The sequence below is a fragment of the Alternaria triticimaculans genome (genome assembly GCF_023758025.1).
Source record: "Alternaria triticimaculans strain BMP 0046 chromosome Unknown scaffold_1, whole genome shotgun sequence".
NCBI lineage: Eukaryota > Fungi > Ascomycota > Dothideomycetes > Pleosporales > Pleosporaceae > Alternaria > Alternaria triticimaculans.
This window is the reverse complement of record NW_026055958.1, coordinates 964,589-988,902: the sequence shown is the minus strand read 5'-3', so window position 1 is coordinate 988,902 and position 24,314 is coordinate 964,589. Positions and strand designations below refer to the sequence as shown.

The 24,314-nt window shown below is 53.9% G+C and overlaps 12 protein-coding genes and 1 non-coding gene across 13 annotated transcripts; 6 read left to right on the top strand and 7 right to left on the bottom strand.

Annotated features, from left to right (window-relative positions):
* Positions 1–162: 162 nt before the first annotated feature.
* J4E78_000364 (uncharacterized protein) lies at positions 163–1,669 on the bottom strand (the record flags this gene model as incomplete). Its single annotated transcript, XM_049361028.1, has 2 exons — positions 163–1,203; positions 1,256–1,669. The coding sequence occupies 2 exons, from the start codon at positions 1,667–1,669 to the stop codon at positions 163–165; spliced, it is 1,455 nt and encodes a 484-aa protein (XP_049226311.1).
* Positions 1,670–2,826: 1,157 nt separating this feature from the next.
* On the top strand, positions 2,827–4,440 carry J4E78_000363 (uncharacterized protein; the record flags this gene model as incomplete). Its single annotated transcript, XM_049361027.1, has 1 exon — positions 2,827–4,440. One exon carries the CDS (start codon positions 2,827–2,829, stop codon positions 4,438–4,440), a length of 1,614 nt encoding a protein of 537 aa, XP_049226310.1.
* A 446-nt stretch (positions 4,441–4,886) lies between these two features.
* J4E78_000362 (uncharacterized protein) lies at positions 4,887–5,979 on the bottom strand (the record flags this gene model as incomplete). The annotated part of the gene is made up of 4 exons (XM_049361026.1): positions 4,887–5,311; positions 5,381–5,721; positions 5,777–5,831; positions 5,913–5,979. The coding sequence occupies 4 exons, from the start codon at positions 5,977–5,979 to the stop codon at positions 4,887–4,889; spliced, it is 888 nt and encodes a 295-aa protein (XP_049226309.1).
* A 431-nt stretch (positions 5,980–6,410) lies between these two features.
* J4E78_000361 (uncharacterized protein) lies at positions 6,411–6,783 on the top strand (the record flags this gene model as incomplete). Its single annotated transcript, XM_049361025.1, has 2 exons — positions 6,411–6,498; positions 6,575–6,783. 2 exons carry the CDS (start codon positions 6,411–6,413, stop codon positions 6,781–6,783), a joined length of 297 nt encoding a protein of 98 aa, XP_049226308.1.
* A 163-nt stretch (positions 6,784–6,946) lies between these two features.
* J4E78_000360 (uncharacterized protein) lies at positions 6,947–7,880 on the top strand (the record flags this gene model as incomplete). Its single annotated transcript, XM_049361024.1, has 3 exons — positions 6,947–6,973; positions 7,030–7,054; positions 7,105–7,880. 3 exons carry the CDS (start codon positions 6,947–6,949, stop codon positions 7,878–7,880), a joined length of 828 nt encoding a protein of 275 aa, XP_049226307.1.
* A 663-nt stretch (positions 7,881–8,543) lies between these two features.
* J4E78_000359 (uncharacterized protein) lies at positions 8,544–9,416 on the bottom strand (the record flags this gene model as incomplete). The annotated part of the gene is made up of 1 exon (XM_049361023.1): positions 8,544–9,416. The coding sequence occupies one exon, from the start codon at positions 9,414–9,416 to the stop codon at positions 8,544–8,546; it is 873 nt and encodes a 290-aa protein (XP_049226306.1).
* Positions 9,417–9,906: 490 nt separating this feature from the next.
* J4E78_000358 (uncharacterized protein) lies at positions 9,907–11,437 on the top strand (the record flags this gene model as incomplete). The annotated part of the gene is made up of 4 exons (XM_049361022.1): positions 9,907–9,932; positions 10,113–10,142; positions 10,302–10,929; positions 10,979–11,437. The coding sequence occupies 4 exons, from the start codon at positions 9,907–9,909 to the stop codon at positions 11,435–11,437; spliced, it is 1,143 nt and encodes a 380-aa protein (XP_049226305.1).
* Positions 11,438–12,384: 947 nt separating this feature from the next.
* On the bottom strand, positions 12,385–14,175 carry J4E78_000357 (uncharacterized protein; the record flags this gene model as incomplete). Its single annotated transcript, XM_049361021.1, has 1 exon — positions 12,385–14,175. One exon carries the CDS (start codon positions 14,173–14,175, stop codon positions 12,385–12,387), a length of 1,791 nt encoding a protein of 596 aa, XP_049226304.1.
* Positions 14,176–15,434: 1,259 nt separating this feature from the next.
* On the bottom strand, positions 15,435–18,031 carry J4E78_000356 (uncharacterized protein; the record flags this gene model as incomplete). Its single annotated transcript, XM_049361020.1, has 3 exons — positions 15,435–15,926; positions 15,972–17,414; positions 18,023–18,031. The coding sequence occupies 3 exons, from the start codon at positions 18,029–18,031 to the stop codon at positions 15,435–15,437; spliced, it is 1,944 nt and encodes a 647-aa protein (XP_049226303.1).
* A 239-nt stretch (positions 18,032–18,270) lies between these two features.
* On the bottom strand, positions 18,271–18,356 carry J4E78_000355. The gene has a single exon. It is a non-coding gene; the product is annotated as a tRNA-Tyr (tRNA).
* Positions 18,357–18,567: 211 nt separating this feature from the next.
* J4E78_000354 (uncharacterized protein) lies at positions 18,568–19,356 on the top strand (the record flags this gene model as incomplete). Its single annotated transcript, XM_049361019.1, has 1 exon — positions 18,568–19,356. The coding sequence occupies one exon, from the start codon at positions 18,568–18,570 to the stop codon at positions 19,354–19,356; it is 789 nt and encodes a 262-aa protein (XP_049226302.1).
* A 2,184-nt stretch (positions 19,357–21,540) lies between these two features.
* J4E78_000353 (uncharacterized protein) lies at positions 21,541–22,153 on the bottom strand (the record flags this gene model as incomplete). The annotated part of the gene is made up of 2 exons (XM_049361018.1): positions 21,541–22,038; positions 22,091–22,153. The coding sequence occupies 2 exons, from the start codon at positions 22,151–22,153 to the stop codon at positions 21,541–21,543; spliced, it is 561 nt and encodes a 186-aa protein (XP_049226301.1).
* A 418-nt stretch (positions 22,154–22,571) lies between these two features.
* On the top strand, positions 22,572–24,203 carry J4E78_000352 (uncharacterized protein; the record flags this gene model as incomplete). The annotated part of the gene is made up of 1 exon (XM_049361017.1): positions 22,572–24,203. One exon carries the CDS (start codon positions 22,572–22,574, stop codon positions 24,201–24,203), a length of 1,632 nt encoding a protein of 543 aa, XP_049226300.1.
* Positions 24,204–24,314: the final 111 nt, after the last annotated feature.

Sequence of the window (24,314 nt, the reverse complement as noted above, 5' to 3'; positions counted from 1 at the left end):
GAAAGCACATTGAACGGAAGAAAGAAATTGATCAAAACGTGTCTTTATCGTCAAAAACGGTGGTATGCGTATCGAACGCTCTACCACTGAAATAATATTTACAACCAACGTAATTTTCCCTTGCATATATTTTCCGATATCATCAGTATTCCGTCAAGCGACTTAGAACGCAAGCAAGACGGCACCCATCACAGCACCGACAAGACCGCCGGCCTTGACATGGCTCGCTGCACCAGTGAACTGCGATGGTGGAGCAGAGAAGGTAGCGTTGCCAGAGGGCTGAGGCAGCGCACCAGTAGGCGCGATCGATGGCACAACAACACCAGGTGCGGACCTAGTGTCGATCTCCAGACCAGACTCGGTGGGGTAGGGAGGAGATGAAGCTGCCGCGGAAGTGATCAGACTGGAGATGGGTACGGCAGGGTACTCAGTCGTGAAGGTGGCGGGTGGTGCGTTGGTGATTGCCGGGGGAGCGCCGGTGACGGTGACGGTAGCAGTACCGCACTCGCAAGGCTCATCTTCGCTGTCGCTGCCGGTAGGAGAACCAGGGCTGCCTGACTCTTGGGGGACAGCGGCGCCGCCGGTGGGGTAGTTGAAGCCGGATCCGCCGTTGCCGCCGGCTGGGACAGCGGGAGGTGTGGGCTTTGCTGCGTCGCTCTCCGTGCAGGTAGTGGATGCACCGGAGGGCTTTGAGTCGGAACCGCTGTCAGAACCACCAGTGGCGGCTGGGGCGTCGATGCCAGACTCGATGGGAGCTCCGGTAGCAGCAGCGGAGTCCTCGATGGCTACGCTGTTGACAGGAGCACCCTCTGTGTTACCGGCATCGATGACCTTGATGGACTTGAAGTCGCCAGTCTTGTCGGTCCACTCATACTCCTTGCCGGGCGAGTAGTTGATGACCTTGATGCTCTTGACGGTCATGGTGAAGGGCGCATCGTCGTAGGTGACGTTTCCTCCCGCCCACTGGCGAGTACCCTCGTCCTTGGAGTCACCGCCTGGCCAGTTTCCGAGACGAACATTGCAGGGGGTTTGGGGGTAGTTCTTGCCGCCGTTGGCATCGGCAAAGTTCAATGTGCGGGTAGGCTTGTCGTCAACAATCCAGGTGAGCGACTCAGAAGTCCAGTTGAGAGCGTACTTGTGGAACTCGTTCTGGTTGTTGAGTGCATCGGCTTCGATCATACGATCGTAGGTGGTAGTGTTGCCCTGGCTGGTGTTAGTTTTCGGGAAAAGACATTGCAAATTGTTGGTCGCGTACCTTGCCGAAGTAGTTCTGCTGAACACGGCTGTCTACGCCACCAATCCATTCCCAGTCGACTTCATCCAAGTTGTCAGACTGAAGGACAATTGAAGAGATGATGCCGACGCCAGGAGCTGCCTTCATGACGACCTCAACGTATCCAAAGTGAAGCATGGCCTCGGATCCAATGGTGGGAGCATCACCCTTCTTGGCTACGGTAAATTCAGCGCCCTCGGGTCCATACTTCAGGGAACCGGCAGTCTGCTTCCATCCCTTGATAGCGTCCTTTCCGGCAGTGAAGTCGGTCTCCCAGTTCTGGGGCATGGCAGGGTTGTTAGGGCATTTCTTCTCCATGGGGTTGCAATCAGTGAAGGTCTGAGCGGTGGCCAGAGCAGCCAGCACGCTCGCGGTAGAGTATGTGGAGAAACGCATAGTGAATATCTCGGTAAAGTCTAGTGGTTCGAGATAAGTTGATAAGACAAAAAGAAGTAGTCGTCCGAGATGTGCTGTACGGCGTCGTTTCACACTCAAGACACAATGTCAACAATGCGTAGAGTGGTGTTAAGGAATGTAGTGCTTCGCAAGCGAGCGTTGAAAAGAATGTAGTGACTGAGGTCGACCTGCGTCCAGAGAATCGACTGAGAGAGTGTGAAGTATGAAAGGTTAGACAAAGAGTGCAGGCCAGTGCTGCGTGTCAGAGGAGCACCGACTATTAAAAGTCACGAAATGCTATACGAAGCAATCTCCCCTGCGCGCCAGGACGCGCATCAGCGGCCAGCGGCCGAAGTCCATGCGGCTTCTCAAGCCCATGCAACATGTCTCCAGTTCAAGCGCTGCGTAGACCTGAATGGTCGTGATGGCTCTCCTGAAGTGTTTCACCAGCCGTCTGTGGAGACTAGGGCGTGTCAGGATAGTCGAGCCGCGGAACCCGTTCTGGCGGCGACGCCGCAGGTGCCTATCAGAATGGAGAAGTGCCTGGCATCATCTGGCTCATGTTTCTTCTTCCCAGCCACTAATTCTTATGCTTTGGGCGTTGGCCGGCTGCGTGGGTGTGGCTGTGCCGCTGCGCCCAGCGACTGGGAGGGATTGACGTTTCCCGTCATTGCGATGCGCACCTGGGCAGCCCTGACAGCTGGAGCGATGCGCGCTCTCCTATCTAATCTTGGCGATCATCCGTCTATCAATGACGTCTCTTCAACGGCCGGTTGCAAACATGTCGGCGCATCGGACGCGCGGAGAGGTTGCAAAGGGGCATGTCTGACAGGTGCAGTTTGGTAGGCGGCGCAGTCGCTCCGACGCCCGGTGCCAGACGTGTGAGATGTAGGTGTGAACGGGGCGCTATCCGGAAATAGCTAGTAAGCTTTTCACTTGAGTTTTTTTAGCTACCAAGATTCACGACTGAAGCCGAAGCTCACTTGCGCCCGTGGGCAGGGCTCAGTATCGGCACGTGACTCGTCGCTACACCGCCTTCCAGGGCTCGCCCCGCCGTTGCCCCTCGGTGGCAGAATTATTCGAATTTCACGTGTGACGAAATATACATGCCCATGCCGATCCTTCAGATCCTGTAAACATTCCACACACAACCAACTATGGCCACCACCGACGGAGGAGTAGCGCTGCCACAGCAACAACACGAAGAAGTTGACCGGGTCGAAAAGCCCGTCACAAACGATACGCCCACCAACGATGACGATAACGAAATTGACGACCTTTTCGAAGACGAAGACGAAATAGTGCCAGAACTAATATCCGGCGACCACCACGACTTCACCAAAGCCTACAACCGTCAGCGAAAACTAAATGACACGAACATCCCCGACGATCACAAGCCCAAGTCGAATCCACAGAAGCCGTCCGCCAATACAAACGCCTCCATCGACGACCAAGTCGCCTCCCTCGCGAAGCATGCGGGCAAGATTCGCCTCACCGGGCGCATGACGGGTGCGTCCGGGGGTAACGCAAGGGACAAGGACAAAGCAGACCGCGCGACAACCGAACAAGTTTTGGATCGGAGGACGCAGATGATCCTTCTGCAACTCATAAACCGCGGCGTAATCTCAGAGATTCACGGTGTCATCTCCACGGGCAAAGAAGCCAACGTATACCATGCCATGACCGAAGCCGCAGAAGAGGACGCCGACCCCATCCACCGTGCCGTCAAGGTATACAAGACGTCCATCCTTGTCTTCAAGGACCGCGCGAAGTACGTCGAGGGCGAGTTCCGCTTCAGACAAGGATACAACAAGAGCAACAACCGCGCCATGGTACGGATGTGGGCAGACAAGGAGCGTAGGAATCTGGCCAGGATACACGATGCAGGCATTCCATCACCAATGGCTCATGCACTGCGGAACCACGTTCTTGTTATGGGCTTCGTGGGCGACCGCAAAGGCAAGGCAGCGCCCCGTCTGAAGGATGTGCGCTTCGAGGGTCTCACAGCAGAAGAAGAGGATGCTAAGTGGACAAGTCTATACCTCGAGATGCTGGCGTACATGCGCATCATGTACCAGACGTGTCGTCTTGTCCATGCCGATTTGAGCGAGTACAACGTCCTGTACCACGAGGGCAAGCAGTGGATCATCGATGTCTCGCAAGCCGTCGAACACGACCATCCTCGCTCTCTCGAGTTCCTGCGCATGGATGTCAAGAACGTGTCCGACTTCTTCCGCTCCCGCAACGTCGAGACGCTGAGTGAGCGCAAGGCTTACGCCTACATCACCAGCGCGGCAGGCGCGAAGACTGTCAAGGAGCAGACGCAGATGGAAGAGAGCATCCGCAGCCTCTTAAGCAAAGAACCCTTGACCGAGGAGGAACGGAAAAAGGAAGAAGAAGACGACGACGTCTTCCGTAACCAATACATCCCGCAAACCCTCGAGCAAGTCTACGACATCGAACGCGACGCCGAACTCGTCAACGCCGGTGGTGCTTCCGACCTTCCCTACCAAGCCCTCCTTGCCGATAATGTTGTTAACAACGGCTCTGATGCTTCAGATGCTGAGTCAGACGATGGTAGCTCTGGATCAGAGGTTGACCAGAGTATCTTCGACAAGGGCCCAAGCCGTGGAAAGAAACATGTCGATCATGACGAGAAGGTGGCGCATAAGAAGGCGATCAAGGAAGAGAAGCGTGAGAAGAGGAAGGAGAAGATGCCGAAGCATATGAAGAAGAAGTTGGTGAATGGGGGTGGGCATAAGAAGAAGTGAGCGTGGATGTGATCTGGTCTTGCAGTCCTCTCGCGATCGAGGGGAGTATCTGAGCTTTTGCAAGTGCGGCCACTATATGGGTACATGTCGCGATTTGCACGCGACATACAAAAGAAGAGGGAAAGAGTCCACCAGGCCACCGCAATGGGGTCGTCAAAGTGCGTGGCTAGCAGGCTCGTGGCGCTGCTATCGACTTTCCTACGCAGAAGCTTGGTCTTCCTGAGTTGTGCCTGGTTCAGAAGCCACCCCAGGGGTACATGCTATCATGTGCTCTCCGGGGTCCTGGGCCCAGTACAACTGAAGAAAAGGAAGCTTCTTGGTAGCAGGCCTTTGTCGGCCGTGAGTATTCAGGCCTTGTCTAGTACGCTAGAGATATGTGATCGAAGTTGTTGAAGTAGCATGAATAGAATATTACTCAATCATGTATTCAAATGTTCCGTCTTCTTTTATAGCATATTCTTCCTCCACGCCCTCGTACCCAGCTTCTCAATCTCCGGTACTTCAACCGGGCCCCTAACATCCTCGTCTTCCAATGCTTCCACAACCGCCTCACCCACCAGATCAGCTTTCAGCGGCTTAATTCCACCTGCGCCCATGAGCCATGTCAACCGTCCTCCGACTGCACTGTTTATCATGGCAGCCACACCACCCGCTGCCGCGATAGGGAGTGTAAATGTGCGGCTGCTATCGTACATGAAGGGCGCGCGAATGAAGATTGACCGCATGGTAGGGAAGGTAGATGCGATGAGGGATTCGGCTTCTCGTTTCGTTGTGATGTAGCGGGCGGGAAGGATGGGTGTGCCCGCTGCGGCGGAGATGTAGAGGTAGGTTGGGACTTTGCGGGTTGAGGCTTCTTGAGCTAGGGAAACGGCTGTTTACACACAATAATTAGTCGTTTGCGCCAATTGAGAAAGCAACAGCAATGCCAGCGCCAACATACCAGTATCCCGATTCATAATCTCATACGTAAGCTGCCCATCGCTCTCCTGCGGCCTCAACTTCTCCCCCTCCTTCCGTGTGAGCGGATTCTGTGTTCCGGCCTTGGTGCTGCTGAAGGCGCGTTGTAGTCCTTTGATTGGGCTCTCCCGTCCGCTAATCACGCCTTTGTAGTCGGCTTCTAGCAATATGCCCATGCTGTGTATTACGGCATCTGCGCCTTCGAGATGCTTTGTGTAGGATTCTGGGTCGAGAATGTCGCCTTTTTGCCATGAGACCTTTTCGGACCAGTCGGGTGGTGTTTGCGATGAGGAGACGGAGGACCAGTGCGGTGTGCCGGAGCGTCTGGGAGGTGTTAATAGAGGAATGGAACGACGTGGGAAGGATGGTGTGCGCGTACGATATTGAGGTTACGCTCCAGCCTCTATGTGCTGCTGCTCTACATATCCGGCTACCTGTTTGCTACATTAGCTAGCTGTTGTGCTGGTGTAAAGCTATTGCTCGAGCTAGCTCGGGGGAGTTCCTCAATTGCATACCCAAGAAGCCATTGCCGCCGCATACCACGAGTTTCTTCTTTGCAGCTTGTACTGTTGTTGAGGCCATTGTTGTGTTGTGTGGTGGTTGGATAGACGAATGGTCAAAATGTTGTCTGCTAGAGCAACGGCTGATGGAAAGGGACGAGTGCTGATGTCACTCCACTTCGCGTCTGTCGCGTAAGATCGAACAGGGATATGCGGAGAAGCTGTTCACCTCCGCGTCTTGCATGTAGGTCGCGTCGTTGCTCCATGTCAAGACGCATTTCAACGAGACATACATATGGACTAGACAGGATGAGCCTGTTAGTAGCACTATGGCGTTATAAGGCACCTTGCACTCGCAGTTCTGACCAGTAGAAAGAAAGTCCATGTCGTCATGACGCTTCATATTAGCGTACGGGAGCCCTCTGCCAGAGCCAAATGCAATATGCTATTGTGACTACTGGCTTGTACTTCGCACCTTTCCAGACGGAACCAACATCCATATACTAAGCTATCATGCAAGCCTTCAGAAACCTCTTCAAGAACGATCTCGTCCTCGTAGGCACAAACCTCACCGTTGTAGCTGGCTTCGCGACATATCTTGGTACTACATATTCCCTTCAATCCTACTTCCATTCTCATGCGCGTACGTTCGTTGTTCTAACCGTTGTATTTTACAGGATCTCGGGTGACGAAGAAGCTGGACCACATGGAGGAGGAGCAAGAGGCGCGTCTAGATGAGATTGAAGGAACGCTACGCGGCCATATTGGGTTGATTGAGGACTCGTTGGACAGGATCGAGGGGAAGCCTAATGCTGGAAAGCAAGAGAAATTGTACAATCAAAGGACGAGAGACGAGAAGGGAGGTGGAAAGGTCCAGGACAAGTAGGCGGGGCGGGCCGACCAGGATTAGCTGTTAGCCTGCGTGCCTGCATATCGGTGCCAGTCGTAGCTCGACCTTTGACAGAATACACGACTTTATCATTTGCGCAAACCACTTCACACAGCATACAAGACCGCGCCTGTTAATCTCGCACCGTGCGACTCACAAGATGCCTGCGCCCGCCTCAAATAAGCGCGTCAAGGCAAGTCGGCCGCTCCGATACAGCTGTAGGCGCATACTGATGATGGGCAGAACAAGCGCATCAGTCGCAACCTCAGTAAGACGCAGCAAAACCCATGCGACGAATCATATACTCATTCTTCGCAGTAATCGGCTCTGAAGCCTGGCAGCTGCCCCCAGTAGGCCACCCCGATCGCCCCAAGGGCGTACCCGACGACCACACGAAGCGATGGACCGTATACGTGCGCGTACCCGACGGCGACCCCGACATCCGAGCCTGGCTGAACAAAGTATCGTTCAAGATATTTAACACATACGAGAATCCTTTGCGCATGGTGGAGAAGCCACCATTCGAGGTGACCGAGACAGGATGGGGAGGTTTCAACATCGACATACGACTGCACTTCCAGCCCATCTCCGGCGAGAAGGCGCAATATCGGCAACATTTCCTGCAACTGGAAAAGTACGGCGACGAGAAGATGCAAGCAGAGCAAGAGCGGACAGGCTGCGTGCGCTCCGAGTTCCTCGAAGTGGTCCAGTTTAACGAACCCACCGAAGCCCTCTTCGACGCCCTCACATCGGAAGACCAGTGGAACTACCTCATACCCGCCGGCAAGGGCGGCTCTAAGAAAGCCTCGCTCGGTGCGAACGGCAGGCTCAGACGCGGTCTGCCCAACGGCGAGCGCAGCGCCCAACTGCCGGAGAAGGGTGCGGACGAGGTTCCTTTCAGCCAGGAGCAAGAGCAGGCGCTGCAGGACTTCTTCAAGCAGAAGATGGAGGATGTGGAGAGGCAACTGGATAAGGAGGCCAAGAAGAAGGAAGAGGTAGAAGCTAAGCTCAAGGCGTTGCGCGGTGAGCTGGGGCACGAGGCCGCTCAGCAGGCTGCGCAGCAGGCTAGTGGTGATAGGAGCCGGCGCAGGTGAGATTGCATGATGCAAGCTCATTGCACCGATGCCTTGAGTCGCGGATACCATGGATCCTACACATGATGAGTTGGCATAAAGCATGCTAACAACATGCGAGAAGGGACCGGAAACGTCGGCGCTAATGTATAACGACATATCTTCGTGAAGCGCTGGTTAGGAACACGGGTGCCGTCTTCTCGTCGCTCAAGTCGAGCACCGCGCGGCTCCGAACGTATCCCGAGCCGCCGGACGACGACAAGAAACTGTTGGGAGTCGTTTGTTAGATTGCGCCAGGTTATGATCCGGACATACACGTATACAGGAGGCAGATACCGAGGCCTTGTGCTGGCTTACCACCTGCACCGTACTATACGTTGATGCGAGGGGTACATAATACGCCGTGTTTCGGGTAATACTATACAAATAAGCCGTTTTCCCCGAACACACGTACTTCCGTACATGCAATCGTATATCTCGTATAATTCTGATCAACGTAGTGCCCGCACTAGGTGAATACTCGTGATTGTTCTTTGTATTGGGTATCGTATCTCTGCTCGTGTTGTCCGTCACCCCCACCGTTCATGTATGCTCCAACCATCGTAATTCGTAAACGCCCGCAAATGCCAATTATGCCTACCGTAGCCAAAACACCTTGAATGAAAACACTTTCGAATGTGAAAATCACTCGACTTCCATATCCTTCGGTTCCTTGGGCTCTTGCGACTCGTGGAACTGAATGGCGTCGTCAATGTAACTCAGCACCGCACCCAGACTATCCTCATCCTGAACATCCAGCTTGAGGAACGAAACCATGCTGAAGCCATCAATAAGCTCCGCCACAGCCTTATTGAGCTTATGGAACGACGAGCCGCTCATGAGACTCTCGGTCGACGCCGGGTCTTTGTATTTCCTCTCTTCCTCCGGCGTATGCTTCTTGCGCGCAGGATCGTCCTCGATGAGATCCGCATCGACATCAACAAAGCGCTTGAGGTCGCGCTTCGCAATCTGCCCTTTGACCAAATCCATCTTGCTCAGTATATTGATATGCGGCATCTCCAGCATCATCATAGCGCTCATGGCAGACAGCGTGCCAGAGAAGAATTTCGGCCGATCGATAACAAACGTCGCTTCGAGGAGGTATGCGGCGCACATGCGGATGTTGAGGGAGCCCGTCATGAGGTGCTTGACCAAGCCCGGTAGTATGGGTACGTGTGTGTAGAGTTCGATTTGCCCTGGCATGTCAAAGACGATGAGGTAGTCTTCGGTGACTTCTTCGAGGGGGTCCGTCAGCCAGTCGAGGTTCTCCATGAGGAACTCGAAGCAGTAGATTAGCCCGCCGTTGGGACCGAGGCTCATTTCTTCCATTACATCTTCGAGGCTGATGAGGTCTTTGATGTCGAGGTCGGGCTCGAAGGCGAATTCTTCGGCGGCGGGGTCGAGGTTTACGTAGAAGCAGGGGCGTTTGCTGTTTTGGAGGTGTTGTATTAGAGCGGTGCAGAAGGTACTTTTCCCGGCGCCTTTGATATGGGTGAACGAAGTCAGCAAATGTCTCATATGCAGTTTGTACAGAGATGCATCTCACCCGCAGGGCCCTTGTGTTGTTAGTTTAGGGTATTCCTCCAAAGAGCGATCCACATACCATAACCAGGGTGCCGTATTTACTCATTGTCGCGGTTGATCTCTCAGTTGATATGGCGCGTCACTTCGGCTTAACAGAATCGAGGCGGGACACTTTTCTGCGGGCGGGCGGTGAGGGATATGAGGGGAGCGCGTGTGGTTGGGCCTAGCACGCCGAATGGCGACATAGCGTCCCCACGCTGCCCAGGTGCGGTTCGGCCGCCCTGCCTCACCCAATCCACTTTTTTTCACTTTGTCGGCAGTTAGTCTTGCCAAATGCCCAAAGCTCGCTGCGTGCATAAATCCTCCACTTCTTCTAGCCCCTCACTTCCCTCTCCTCACCATCCGAATCTTCCTTTGATAAGAGCGTGGTCGGTCGAAAGCCCTAACTAGCAAACCATTCACCTCCTCCAAACCAACCGCCAAAATGACCGTCGCCAACGGAAACGGAAAGTCGACTTTCCTCTTTACATCTTTAAGTCTCCCCCATAATCATCCCCCACAATCATCCCCCATAACCATCCCCTATAATCATTGTGGAAGACATTAGGCTCATAAACATTGCAGGAAAGGCAAGCTTCAAGCTTAATTTAAGAAGCGCATGTGCATATACTGACTCCTCTACCTCTGCAGTGTCGGAGAAGGACATCCTGATAAGATCTGGTACGTACACTTCTTCCAGTCCTTCAATTGCTTTCAGGGCCGTTGCTCGGTGCGCGACAGGACACGTATTGCTCGGCGCGACAGACGGCATCCCCACCTGCTGAAACCGACCGGGACTTTCCCCACAACTTCTTCGGGACATATCTGACTGTATGCCAGTGACCAAGTTTCGGACGCCATCCTCGATGCCTGCCTCAAGGAGGACCCCCTCTCCAAGGTCGCTTGCGAGACCGCCGCTAAGACCGGTATGATCATGGTCTTCGGTGAAATCACCACCAAGGCCCACCTCGACTACCAGAAGATCATCCGCGGTGCCATCAAGGACATTGGCTACGACAGCTCCGACAAGGGCTTCGACTACAAGACATGCAACGTTCTCGTTGCTATCGAGCAGCAATCGCCCGACATTGCTCAGGGTCTCCACTACGAGGAGGCTCTCGAGAAGCTCGGTGCTGGAGACCAGGGTATCATGTTCGGATATGCCACCGACGAGACCCCCGAGCTCCTCCCTCTTACCGTCCTCCTCTCCCACAAGCTGAACTCGGCTATGACTGCTGCCCGCAAGGACGGCTCTCTGCCATGGCTCCGACCCGATACCAAGACTCAGGTCACCGTTGAGTACGCCCACGATGGCGGTGCCGTCGTTCCTCTCCGCGTTGACACTGTCGTCGTGTCTGCCCAGCACAGCGAGGACATTACCACCGAGAAGCTCCGTGAGGAGATCAAGGAGAAGATCATCAAGAAGGTCATCCCCGAGAAGATGCTCGATGACAAGACCGTCTACCACGTATGTCCACAAACCTCCATACGTTCGTCCAGCATACTAACATAGCCAGATCCAACCCTCCGGTCTTTTCATCATCGGTGGTCCCCAGGGTGACGCCGGTCTCACCGGACGTAAGATCATCGTCGACACCTACGGTGGCTGGGGTGCCCACGGAGGTGGTGCTTTCTCCGGAAAGGACTACTCCAAGGTCGACCGTTCCGCCGCGTACCTTGCGCGCTGGATCGCCAAGTCCCTGGTTCAGGCCAAGTTGGCCCGCCGCGCACTCGTGCAGCTGTCCTACGCCATCGGTGTCGCCGAGCCCCTCTCCCTCTTCGTCGAGACATACGGCACCTCAGAGCGCTCCTCCGACGAGCTCGTCGAGATTGTCAAGAACAACTTCGACCTCCGCCCCGGTGTCATCGTCAAGGAGCTCAACCTGATCAACCCCATCTACTTCCAGACCGCCAAGAACGGTCACTTCACCAACCAGGACTTCACATGGGAGAAGCCCAAGGAGCTCAAGTTCTAATTCTAACGCCTTGATTAAGACATAAAGGTGGGCTTGAATCAACTTCAGCCCAACCGTTTTCAAAGTTAATAAACGCGACGACAATGACGTCCGTCGCGCAGTCAGTGAGTGAGAAAGATTTGCATATCTTTGGGAGGCGGGTAAATGAGCCTTTTCAACAAGTGTTTCAACGGCGTCCACGGGGCATTACAACTATACCCACATGATACCAGCCCGTTTGTACTTTCCAAAAGTTTCCTATGCGGATTTCCTTTTCATCTAGATCGGCCTAGGGCAGGCTGTAGATATACAGAGCTTCAACAATTGTTGGACCGCAGTACGTTGTCAACACGTACGTGAGGTCGTTTCGCGCACTAGTTCGCGAAGTTGGTAGTGGTTGGGGAGGATGGCATATAGGGAGAATCAATCAAGTGCCAGCGAGTCCGCGCTGGAGTCTTTGACTTCGGCACGGGTAGCATGGTGCTATACCGACGTTTTCGTGTGTTTGTGTTTCTATTATGTGAGGTTGTGCGCTACATGATGACTTGTTCACCTCGATCAGGGAAACAGTAAACGTGTTGCCTGCTACAATAGGTTCGAGCAATCACGTCGTCTGTGATAGTGATGGCCCTTGAAGCTACATCAACATGAGGCCTTCGATAACTACTCGCTTGGAGTCTACTCCCAAGGACATTGACAATGAGTAAGAATGTATTAATACATTTGAGCTGAAAAGGATCTAAGTAGTGGTATTCTGATTTATAGCCAAGGTGAGAGAGTAGAAATCGTTCCTTCGCCGCTCTATCCAGCAGCGACACTAGCCATATAAAAAAGGCCATCCAACCAAACTCCAATAATCTATGCTCTTGCGACTGCCATGCTCATAAAGGTATTCTAATGCCAAAGGGGTAATAATCGTAATCGCGCGTCCATGCCTCGTCTCATCTCATCTCATCTTCCATCTCACCTCAGCCACCAACAACACTCCCGCTACCCACACTACCACCAAGATCCCAGTAATTTCTTGATGACCCACCGCTTCTCTTGCTCTTCTTGGTACTCTGACTGGCGCAACTAGAGCTACTCCTGAGTTTAGTCTTGCTGCCACCGGTCGGGGGCGCGTAGTATGTAGCAAAGCGTCGTGACTCCCTCGAGTGAGGCGCGGACGACGTGGGGAGTCTGCTATCGGTCGTCGTCCGGTTTACCAAAGGGTGATGTTGGCGGATGATGGCTGCTCGGCGGGCGGAGCTGAGGTTGTCGTTCGTGGTTGTGGAAGGAGCGCTGGCGGTGCGGAGGGGCTGTGGTGGGGGAATGGTTTGCGAAGATGAGGGGATACTAGGGCGTCGTGAGGAGAAGCGTTTCATGAGAAAGTTGAAGATCATTTTGACGTCAATATCGCGTTCCCAGTACTCGCGCTCTCGCGCTAGCTCGTCGGCGATGTTTGTGGTGGGGGCAGGAGGGATGTGGGATGAGGTTGTGGCTTCGGTCTCGGTAGGTTCTTCTTCAATACCCCATAATGATGCTTCGCTATAGGTGTGTGAAGTTTGGGCGGGAAAGGTGGGAGCGAATTGAGCTGAGGCGGGAGATGTGGTAGGTTGCGAGCTTGCGGTTTTCGAAGATAGGGGTTCAGATGCGACTGTCGTGTTTGATAATACCGGTGTAAGGCCCGCGTAATCTGGTATTGATTGTGTTCGCTGGTACGTGGAGAACGCTCCTGGGTGCTCAGAAAGCTGGTTGACTAACGTTCCCAACTCCTGAGCTACCCTCTCAAGCAGCTTCGTCTGCCAGGTATCATCTGAATACCTGGACGCGTCGATACCTGCGTCTTGTAGAGCTTTGTCTGCTGAGAATTCGCCAGGCGTTCCAGGCGTAGGCGTGGCAGCCTCATCGGGTAAAGACTCTCCGAAGATGACTGAGAGTGTGTCTTCGTCCAGGCCGATCAGATCCCTGATCACCCGTCGCGTTATCCGTTGCCACAATGATAGATTCTCCGTGCCTTCCTCGGAAGATTCACTCTGCACGTCCGACACAGACTGTGCAGTAGGCGGTTTTGTGCCCGTTGCCTCCTTTCGCGCGTCAACCCGACTCGCTCCCGTACTGACCATGCTCATTCGCCGCCTCCGTCTTGTCTCTTTTTCAATCTCTTCCAGCAATGCTTTACTTTGCTCAAGCCTCCACCTTTCAATGCGCTGTCGCTTCTCGTGTTCCGTATTCGTGTCCTCATGGTCGTCGAGGACTGAGAGGTGCCGCTGCACACTGGATCGCCGCCTGGGTGCTCGTCGCTTTTGTCGCTCGAACTGCCACATGTGTTCCTGCATAGTCGCGTTCGGCTTGAACTCGCCCAATCCGTCATGGGTCGGTAGCACAGTATCACCACTCTCTTGCAGCCTGCCTACTGGCGCACCATATTCCGATGGCTCATGGAACGCGTGTAGGCCATCATCTAGGCTGTCCAGCTCCTCTTCCGTCCCAAGAAATGAGCCAGCACCATCATCTTGTTCGGACCGCGCAGCAGTCTCGAGCGAGCCAAACTCGCTGAAGCGTGACAGACCAGCTGTCCGTGGAGTTCGGTCGGTCGAGGTGGTATGTGTGCGGGTGGTAGCAGAAGGCGCGGTCGGCGAGAAGAGGACCCATTCCTCCGATTGATCAAGAGATCTGGTTGCTTGTAATGAGGTGGTCGCGGGTTCGGTCGCGGGTTCTGGTGCTTGGTAGGATAGCTGCCTTCCGGGCTGCGGTCTGTGCTGCTGTATAAAAGCCATGGTGTAGTAGTCTGAAGTGTGCCGCGACGTATACGGTAGTGGCGATGGAGGAGTCAAGTGCTCGGACAAGGCACGTGGACGTCGGGCAGATAGGATAAATTGTGAGGTTATGGAATAGTATCAACGCGTCGCGTTGGGGGCGGTGTGTTCCTTATCGTCGTGTTGGCCTCATGCCTCGTTGCGACGTTTACCACTACTTCTAGCGGTGGGAGGGGACGAGTGTATGATGCCCAGTATGTCGTGCGCTAGGGACACGCTACTACTGCAGGCGGCGGGTGATCAGGCGCAAGTGCGGTAAAACAAGATGTGACGAGTCTACCAGAGATAAATGAAACACGCGGGAGACAGGCGATATAGGAGAGGCAGCGTCCTTGCAAGGCGACAGCGATGTGAAAGGGAGGCTGACCTGCGTCAAGCATGCGGCGAGGGTTACAAGAATAGAGATGCGCGTTCAGCGACCCTGAGGTGAACTTCCCTGATAAGAGATAACCAGCGAGGCCCGCTTTAGCAGCTAGAGCACCCCCGCGGCGTCCCACAAATGCCAACTACACACGCTGCACCCTCTGATGATGATGTGATGAGCCAACGATTACTGATTCGCGCCATGTTTCCTGCCCTCTGACTCTGCGAAACCGAAGAAGGGCCAGCGACGTTTTCTAGCCGTCGCTCAGTCACGCAATCGTGCATGCGATATTCGCTCATGGATTCGCAACCTCCACCCCTTACGCTAGAAGACTGTCAGATCTGCGTGCGGCACCGGGCCAGGTGCAGTCGCAAGCTATTCTCATCACGAACATGACATGATCCCGAAAAACCTTCGTCAAGGCCCGAGCCAGACTCCCTCCATTATGAAGCACCGCCATACGCATTCCATCGCCCGAAAATGCTGCGAACATTTCGCGTCACGTCAGGCATGCCCCGAATGTTGTCCTCTCCGATCATCGCCCCGATTCGGCGATTGTCGCCCGCTTTCGCCCGCTAGACTTACCCAACGCAGCAGTACAAGTGAACGTACTCCAAGCATGACAAGGAACACGTCTCTGCAGATTCTGTCGCGAGACGACTTGCCTATTGAGTCACCCAGTTCCACCGCCAACACGAGAGAAAAATTCTGTAAGATGTACAAGCACGTATGCGTTAGGTAGGTATCGAACGACGCTATTCAGGTATAGTACAGATGCCACAAACGCCGTGCAGCTATACAATGAGTGTCAACAAAAGGTCGCTATCAATAATGTCATATCCTCGTCATCGCATCTTCAAGACGCCGAATCATACTCTGTGCCGAACACGCGTTTTGCGTCTTCTTCGTTCATCTCTTCGCCCTCGCCAATGTTCACCCACCTCTTTGTGATCCTAGATTTCTCTCCTGGACGTCCCTTGAGCACACACTCGCCGTTACCCTGGCAAATTTCTTGCCGCCCTAGATTCTTGAAGCGGGGACCAAGTGGTCCATTGACGTAATGGTACTGGCCCAAGAAGCGGTATTGTCGAGGGTCGCTAAGTGGATAGAACTTATCGCCCCAGTGACCTCCAAAGTAGAACCACGAGGTAGGTGCGCGCGGGTTGAGGTTCGATGCGACAAGGCGGTCGGATCGGTAGTCATACTTGTATGAATACATGTTCATGACAGGGTCCCAGAGAGGGCCCCGATCTGTGACGTCATGGAGAATGCCACCAGGCAAGACGTACGGATGTACACCTTCCGTAGCGTACATGGCGTGGGTACCGGTAGCAGAGAAGCCGATGGGCTAGATATGTTAGTGTCGCTTACGGTGTTGAGACATTGAACTTACCCTCTGTCCACTCTTCTCTACAGCGTCCCAGGTGTACGCTTCTCCAAAGCTGTGTTCACTAAAGAACACCGCTTTGGGCTCGCCATGCTGGAACCTGACCACAGTATGTTCCCAGTCGCCAACGTGATTGCCGAAACGAATGTTGAAGACAGCGTTACCAAGGTTGTAACTATAAAAGAAGAACCAGAAAGCGTCCACCACACCATCACCCTTGTCTACAACAACCAGCGGTACGGGCGCATCACTTCGACCACCGACGACTTTCTTGCCAGTGAAGCTGCGTCGAGCATAACGCAGCTCTGATCGCCAGTGTTTATCATCGTCATCAACAAGCTCTTCGCCTTCGGGCAATTCCGAAGGGACTGGTAGACCGGGAGCTGTGGGATCTGGCCGGATGCCACCTCGATCCCTAGTATCGCCAGCACCGACATGCCACCAGCTTGACTTTTCGCCATTCTTGTCCTCCGTGAGATGTCCAGGCACTTTGTGATACTCTTTGTCGTCATCGTCGTCATTTCCATCATTCGGCGCGTTGGGTATGTTGTAATCCGCACCCAGCCAGGACGGGCGGTCCTCGACGTTGTCATCGCTCTGGAGGTACACAAACCGTCCCCACTTGTTAAGGTCACCAAGATCACTAATGTTCGGGTGGTCGCTAGATGCTTGCAGAGGCGTATAGTTCAGATGTGGTGTTGTGTGAATCAAGTGTTCTGCCATGTCGCCTGGCCAGTACTCTTCTCCTGAGAAGAGGTGGATGAGCGGCGCGTGGTCTATCACGTATTGCGGTATCTCGAGTTGCTCCAACGGTTTGTAATCACCTGGAATGTTTCGCGCATCATTCCAGAAGTCGGTCAAGTTGACCTTGGCCTCCTTTCCATCTTCCGTTGTCCTCTGGCTCTGCGCTTTCACAGTCTGTGTGGTCCATTGCGCCTTGTTCAGATGCGCCAGGCCACACATGCCGAACCAATTGCAGGCCTTCCGGTCTACCCATGACTGAGACGACGCGACCCAGGCCGCTTCGTCTGCGCGTTCGCTCGAGGGGGTCAGGCTTTCGAAAAGAACGTTTTGGTATAGTTGCGAGAACGAGAACAAGCCAAAGAAGGTACCCGCAGCAGCGATGGCGGGTTTCCTGCCCTTCATCTGAGCGTCTTCCTCGGTTAACGAGTCGTCGGTACCAGCGAGAGATGTAGTAGCCTCTTCAGATGGTTTCGTTTGGGAAGAATGCTGCGTAGGAATATCGATGGTAGGTAGGAAGTAGGAGTGAGCAGCGTCCTGCGCAGCGTCTGGGACTTCGGTCGGAGAATCGGGAGAGTATGTTACTATCGGAGTGTACTCAGGTACGTCTATTGAAGGTATGGATGAAGACGGAAGCGATGACGGAAGGGCCGCCTGCAGTGGGACCTGCCCTCCGCCATGCTGGAGGTATGGAACGATGGGCACTGACTGGTTAGCTTCTGTTCACAGGCTCGAACAGGCAAAGTAGGAGACATTTGGCTCGAGGTAGGAAAGATCTGAAGCCGATACTGCCGGATGGCTGACAAAACGGCAGGCGTGGCCCAAGATCCGATAGTCGACAGAGCTATGTGATGCCGGACACGGCAAGTGCAGGGCGCGACTGGCCTGATCGACAGTAGAGCGGCCATCGCACAGTCCAAAGAGGCTTGAAATGGGCTAATGGTGTAGGGAAAAGCGGGGAGGGCGCGGAGGTAGCGGAAAGGTCATGATGACTTGGAATGCTCTAACATGGCCGGACATAGGCGGAAGGACACTTACTGATGCGAGTAGACGGCCGTGGCCAGCCGATTGCGTGCAAGAACCCGGCTTGAGAAGGTGTCGAATTGCTAATGTGAGCAAACACTCAGTGCGATAATGGAACAGGCAGCGCGACAGTAGTTGGCATTGGGGTGGCGCGTACGTTTGGTGTTTGATGCATGTAGCACAGCTGCCGGCTGGGCACACGTCGTCATCCCTGGTTCCAGACGCCGCGGGGACCTCGGCAGCCATGCGGCTCGCAACTTGGCTCCCAGGCACGGCCTGCAGCAATCGCACACCCACACCATGGGGAAGTTAGTCTTAGCTGTGGCTTGTTGCATGTCCCTGCCACTTCGTAGTGAATGCAAGGTTCAGTCATCTGGCGAAGGGTGGCGTAGAGGACTGTGTCTGTTGTTTTCTGAGCCTGCCACAACGCGCAAAAACACGACTCCCGAACATAGCAGAATCACCTATCTGCTCATGATCATCACACAGGCAAAAGAAGTGGTCTCCGCCAACCTCGCGACGGAACGCCAAAAAAGAACGATCTCCCCACCATGAGTCGAACAAGGGACCTTCTGATAACAGCAGATATTACAGTCAGACGCTCTAAACCAACTGAGCTACGGGGAGAATACTTCAAACGAAGTCGTGCTTGGTTTTTCGATGGAGAAACGGGCAGCATACGCATATATATCTCACCCACATTTGCCAGCTCTGATGCTTCCGTGCAAGTCGAACCCCTCTAGTTGACGACCAATTTGCACCCTTCTCTCACCCGGCCCCACCACTGCTAGCTTTGCGATCCTTCAACCCGCGCCAACGCACAACAACGCCACTAATCATGGCCGCGCCTGAGGAGGATGAGTGGGAGTACGAATACGACGATAATGAGACAGAAGATTTCTACATTCCGCTCGACTTGTCCAATGTGCCTGCAGCGCAAATTCCCATGGTCTCGCAGGGTAGACCAGGCCATCCGACTCTGCTTAAGAGCCGATTGCGCGCACTGAATGCCGCTCGAGCTCAACCAGCCGAGTTCGCCGCCGACAGCAACGATGGACAAGAGACGGCAACCATGGGCGAAGTCCAAATCGTTGGCCTCCACACGCCAAATCCACTGGTCATGTACAACGGCCAGTTGCTGAGTTGCCATTGGACCTCGACCGTCGGAACCGACATGTTCTTCGTGAAGCCGAATGCAAACTCTGCCACTCAGTCAGAAACGCTGCGATCCCTACCGTCGGTTGACTTATTGGCTCTGGGGTCCGCAAAGCTGGTAGCCAAAGTTGGACGTCTGCGACCGCGCGAGGATCTCTTCGATGACGCTAGTAATACGCAACAGGCAGCAGAGGTCGCGCCTGCTCCAGACGGCAACCAGGGCGCTACAACGAGCGTAAACAACATGTCAGACGCTCAGCATTCCAGCAACGAAAAGGCCTCGTCCGCTTCGTCGAGCTTCCTTGCCAGGCTAAATGAGGCCAAAGCCAAGAGAGGAGAGAAGTCGCGCTTGGCAATCTCGAAGACTTCAGAGGGCTCGCGTCTAGTGGCAGAAAAGGCGACAACTGGGATCGCCAATGCAGGAATCGGTACCTCGCAAGCACATGGCGACTTGGTCATGGGCGGCACGTAAGATGTATGCGAAAGGGATGGATGGCCGAAGGAGGTAGGACCACCACGTGCTACATCATTCAAGCAAGTCGCGAAACACCCTTGCGAGTGAGGAGGGCTATCTCAAAGCGTATGCCGACGAAAGAAGATGGCTCGATGAATTCTAAGCGTAGTAGGATAAAGCGGTATGCTGCAGTATCCGCAAGAGTGAGGTCCTGTCACCGCGTAAGATCTACTTAGGTGCACTTGCCACGCCGCCCATCAGCGTACCTGCCACCAAAAAGGAAGCTCGAGGCACCTTTGTTCTAGACCGCACATGGCTACCTCTTCAGACGTGCTTTCAATGGACTAGCTCTACGGTCACGTCTCCTCCACATTCTATTATCTCATACCTGATCTATCATCCTGCTCCCTACGCATACTCTACCTTTACCCATCCCGATGCAGCGAAAGCTAGACAGACTGAGTGTCGGCATCATTCCGGAGCAGTCCATAGATGTTGCCGACACATCCTTCCACTGGCTATTTGGCAAAGACGGTGGCTATGTCACCCGGCTCAATGACGACTATGCGCAAGATACACCAGACGACAACTTTCCGTCTGCGAAATCAGAAGCAAGAATCACGAGAGAGATCGGAGACTGGATGCAGTCACAAGAATGTGATGAGTTCTGGGCGCCTCGGGCGCGGCAGCCTCGTCGCGTTAGCAGCTCTCAGCCAAGCGGGCTGCTCTTCAAACTGACAGATACAGACACTTCCAACTGCACACCAACTACTCGAACAACTTCATGACGACAAAATGATGACAGAAGTCTCTCCAAGTAACATCGTCGCCTGCGAGACGATTCTCCAACTCATCGCTTTGCAGTTGCTAGCAGCGTGCTACACCCTCTCACCCCCTTCGAGCGCAAATCATATTCCACTGTTTCAGCAGCGCAAAGAGAGAAGATTCGTGACAGCCCTGCGGTCACATTCTCATCACCGGTATTCTCCAGCCGCCGGTCACCAAGCCCGCCCACCTTCCGAGACGGAATCTTGGCCTGGGCTTTATACGGGGCCTTCTACCGAAGACAAGCTGGCGCAATACGTCAGTCAGAGGCGTAAGATGCGCAAGCAAAGCAGCGATTATATACCACACTTCACTGCGAGCGGATGGACAGATGGGCCGCCAGCGATAACCACACGTGAAGACTCACGGAGCACCTTATCAAGAGAAAGCTCCAGCTCCTCGTCTGAACCCGGGTTCTTCTCCAAACTAATATGTCAGGCAGCAGTACCGAAGAACTATCGGCGAAGACATGACACCATATTTTTTAGTCGCACGACTTCGAAACACAAGAAGCAAAAACGAACACAATTTGAGGACAAGCCGGACAATCGCGCGGAACGCCAAAAGATTAGTTCCCAGCCCGTTCAACGTATACCCTCGTTACATCGTCTCAGGCATACCCAGTCTGCTCTGTGCATTGAAGTAGAAGCAGACATAGAAGAAGAGATACCTGTCGAAAGCCCACATGACGGGAAACGTCACCCCTCGGACCCGTCGATTGGCAGTATTCTTACCTACACCTTCCAAATCCCTGAGGTACGACGCACCTCTGTTACACCAAATTCCAACTGGGGCCCCGCTTCCTCGGAAGAGGGCATGATGCGTGCCTGCGGACGAGGAGATCTCATCGTCACACGGGACTATTTCGACGATGTACCCGAGACCCCAGACAATGCACGTCATCAGCAGTCGAGGTGGAAGATACCTCATTGGCGCCACAAGCTTGGTGACTCTCCACCACTACCCGCCACTATGTCATCTACACAGCCCATAATTACCACCCCAGCGGTAGATTACTTCGCCCAAGTCTATACCGAGAAGCACGTTACTCATCAAACCGACGATCCCGAGATCGCAGCAGAAGAACATAGTGATGCTGGTCCCGAGATCGAAGATGATCCAAGGCTGCGAAAGATGCTGGGAAACATTGTGACTCCGTCCAGCAACGACGAATCCAGTGACAGTGATATGGAACATACCAAGAAAAGAAAGGGCATCAAAGAATCAGAAACTACAGCCTTTGAGGTTGCAGAACGGTTTCGAGATAAGACGGGAGATGCGTGGGAGCACACAAGAGTCAAAGTGCCTTGGTGATGCCACAGACGAACACGCGGTATGCGCGTAGGCAGCTTGCCTAGATTTTCAGCCCTTCCGGGTCTACCTAGGAGGCTTTGCTTCAGCGGCAGCTCTATACATCCTGTAGATATAAGTCGACCTCATGCCCAGAACAGGATTGTCAAAGTCGTTCTCCCTCTTCTCATGTAGCTTGAAGCCAACCTTTGTCAAGACATTCTGACTAGCTGCCAGCTCGGTATCTGTATGTGCCTCCGCGAAGTCGTACCTTGGTGCCAGCCTGCTCCTGTTGTTCCTCCAATCTCCCTCTATCAGTCCGTTGTTCGCCTTGCCATTGTATGTGCCTTGTCTGTAGTCTTCCGACACATAGTCCGCGATATCACGGCCCGAGTAATGCTCGAAGAACAAGGGCATGAACGCCTCCAATGCTTCTGTAGCGTACCCTCGTCCCCAGTATTCGGCATTGAACATGTAACCAATCTCTGGGGCGCGGACTGCTCCTATCAAGCCGATGACGTGCGGGCCTTCGTGTGGCGCTAGGAGGACGATTGCAAAGTTCCAGTTGCATTCAACCTGGTGACACTGTAGACGGTTAGCATACGTCCGGATGCATTATGTAGGGTAGTAGGCTTACACCTTGAATCCATGCTTTCGTGCCCTCGAGATCATCTGAAGGTAGAAGAGAGGTATGTTTCATAACTTCCGGATGCTTCCGCATCAACAACACGTCCTCTGCATCTTCGAGGCGCAACGGCCGCAGCAGCAGGCGTTGGGTCCTCGCGAATATCTGCGGGTCAACCACCACCATCGTCGCAAGCGTGCGGAACGAGAAAGTAATATCGAGCCATTGCCGGCTGTACTGTGCGCTGATTAAGACTCACATTGTGTCGTGTGTCATGTCATCAAGCTGTCGCTGTCGCTGTGGCCTGCGCTTGTGCCTTGCAGCACGCGTCAAGAGCTATACCCTTTACAGACATGTAACGCCCATCTCCAAAACTCCAGCTGTTCAAACACACCGCATACAACCGCACAACCAATCAAGATGGCGTCCTGAAGAGCGCTTTACATCATCTCCAAAGCTTCTTCGTCGTTTCCGGTCAGATCCAGCCTTTACCATGTCGAATTCAATACTTTCCGCTTCCGCGAAGGGAGCCACCTTTCTCATCCTCCTGCAGGTGGCTTCGCGGGCGCTGACGTTTGCTGTCAATCAGGTTCTGTTGAGGTTCCTATCACCAGAGCTACTGGGCGTGTCGGCGCAGCTGGAGCTGTTTTCCATCTCTGTGTTGTATTTTGCCCGCGAGAGTCTGCGTGTGGCGCTGCAGCGTCAGGCTCATAGGACGCAGGCTGTCGTCAACCTTTCGTATCTCGCTGTCTTTTTCGGCACGCCTCTGGCCTATCTTCTCGCGCTACTATGGATGCGTTCCGATACGCCAAACGTTCCGTACTTCATGGAGGCCCTGGTTGTGTATTGCCTGGCTACTTTCTTGGAACTGCTGAGCGAGCCGGCGTTTTCTGCTGTGCAGCAGAAGCTACTTTACAAGGTTCGAGCGTCGGCTGAGAGTTCAGCTACTTTGCTGCGCTGCGTTGGTACATGTGGCTCAGCTATCTTGGCTAGTCGAGCTGGCTTGGACATTGGGGTCTTGCCATTCGCTATCGGGCAGCTGGCGTATGCATTGGCTTTGCTTGTTGTGTATTCGTACAAAACGTGGCCTGTTGCAAAGACTGATGGCTTCTCGCTGTTCCCGGAAAGAGTACAATCCACTCAGGAAAACCCGACATTGATGAATTACTTCTCAGCTCCTCTGCTGCGACTGACTGCATCTCTTAGTCTGCAGTCAGCGCTGAAGTATGTTCTCACCCAGGGAGACTCTCTTCTCATTACAACGCTGGCATCTCTCGCAGATCAAGGCGCCTATGCGCTCGCTTCAAACTATGGAGGCCTCATTGCACGCATGCTTTTCCAACCCATTGAAGAAAGTAGTCGCAACATGTTCGCCAAACTATGCGCAAACGTAGAGACGTCAGCAACGGAGAAGAAGGATCTAAAGAAGTCGGACGAACAAAAGCAAGACCTTGCTCAAGCTTCTAGGGTATTGAGTACCATACTTCGACTCTATGGAATTATCTCCTTGTTCGCGGTTACACTAGGACCTGTACTAGCTCCAGTGCTTCTCTCCATCGTCGCTGGGAAAAAGTGGTCTGCAACCTCTGCTTCGCAGGTACTCTCCACTTATTGCTACTACATACCCTTTCTCGCTATCAACGGAGTCACGGAGGCTTTTGTAGCCGCAGTGGCAACCAACAAAGAGCTATACGCACAGTCCATTTCTATGGGCATCTTCTTTGCGCTCTTCGCGGGTAGTGCTTGGTTCTTCATCGGGCAGCTCGAGATGGGAGGCAATGGCGTGGTTCTCGCAAACACGGTCAACATGGGCTTGCGCATCGTCTGGAATACCTGGTTCATTAGGCGGTTCTTCGCGAAGAACGGCTCCGAGTTCAATGTACTCGAGACATTGCCCTCACTTGCTGCCGTGGCACCGGCGGCTGTTATACCTACCCTGATGCGAACGAAACCTGCAATCAGCTTTCTTGGACGGCTTGGGGTGCTTGGGGAGCTGATCAGTATGGGTGCAGTGGGTGGTGTTTACGTCTTGCACGTTCTTTTCTTCGAACGGCAGTTTCTCGTCGACTGCTATCGCATGCTTCGACCGTCGCGGTCTGCTCAGCCACCCACGAAGTCGACTTGATCGAACACTGGATGCGGAAGAGTTGGCCATACAAAGCATGATTCGCTTCCGACTTTAAAGATGCCGATTGCTGTCTTTCAGCCCTCACAGCGCCCTTTGATATCTTCCACG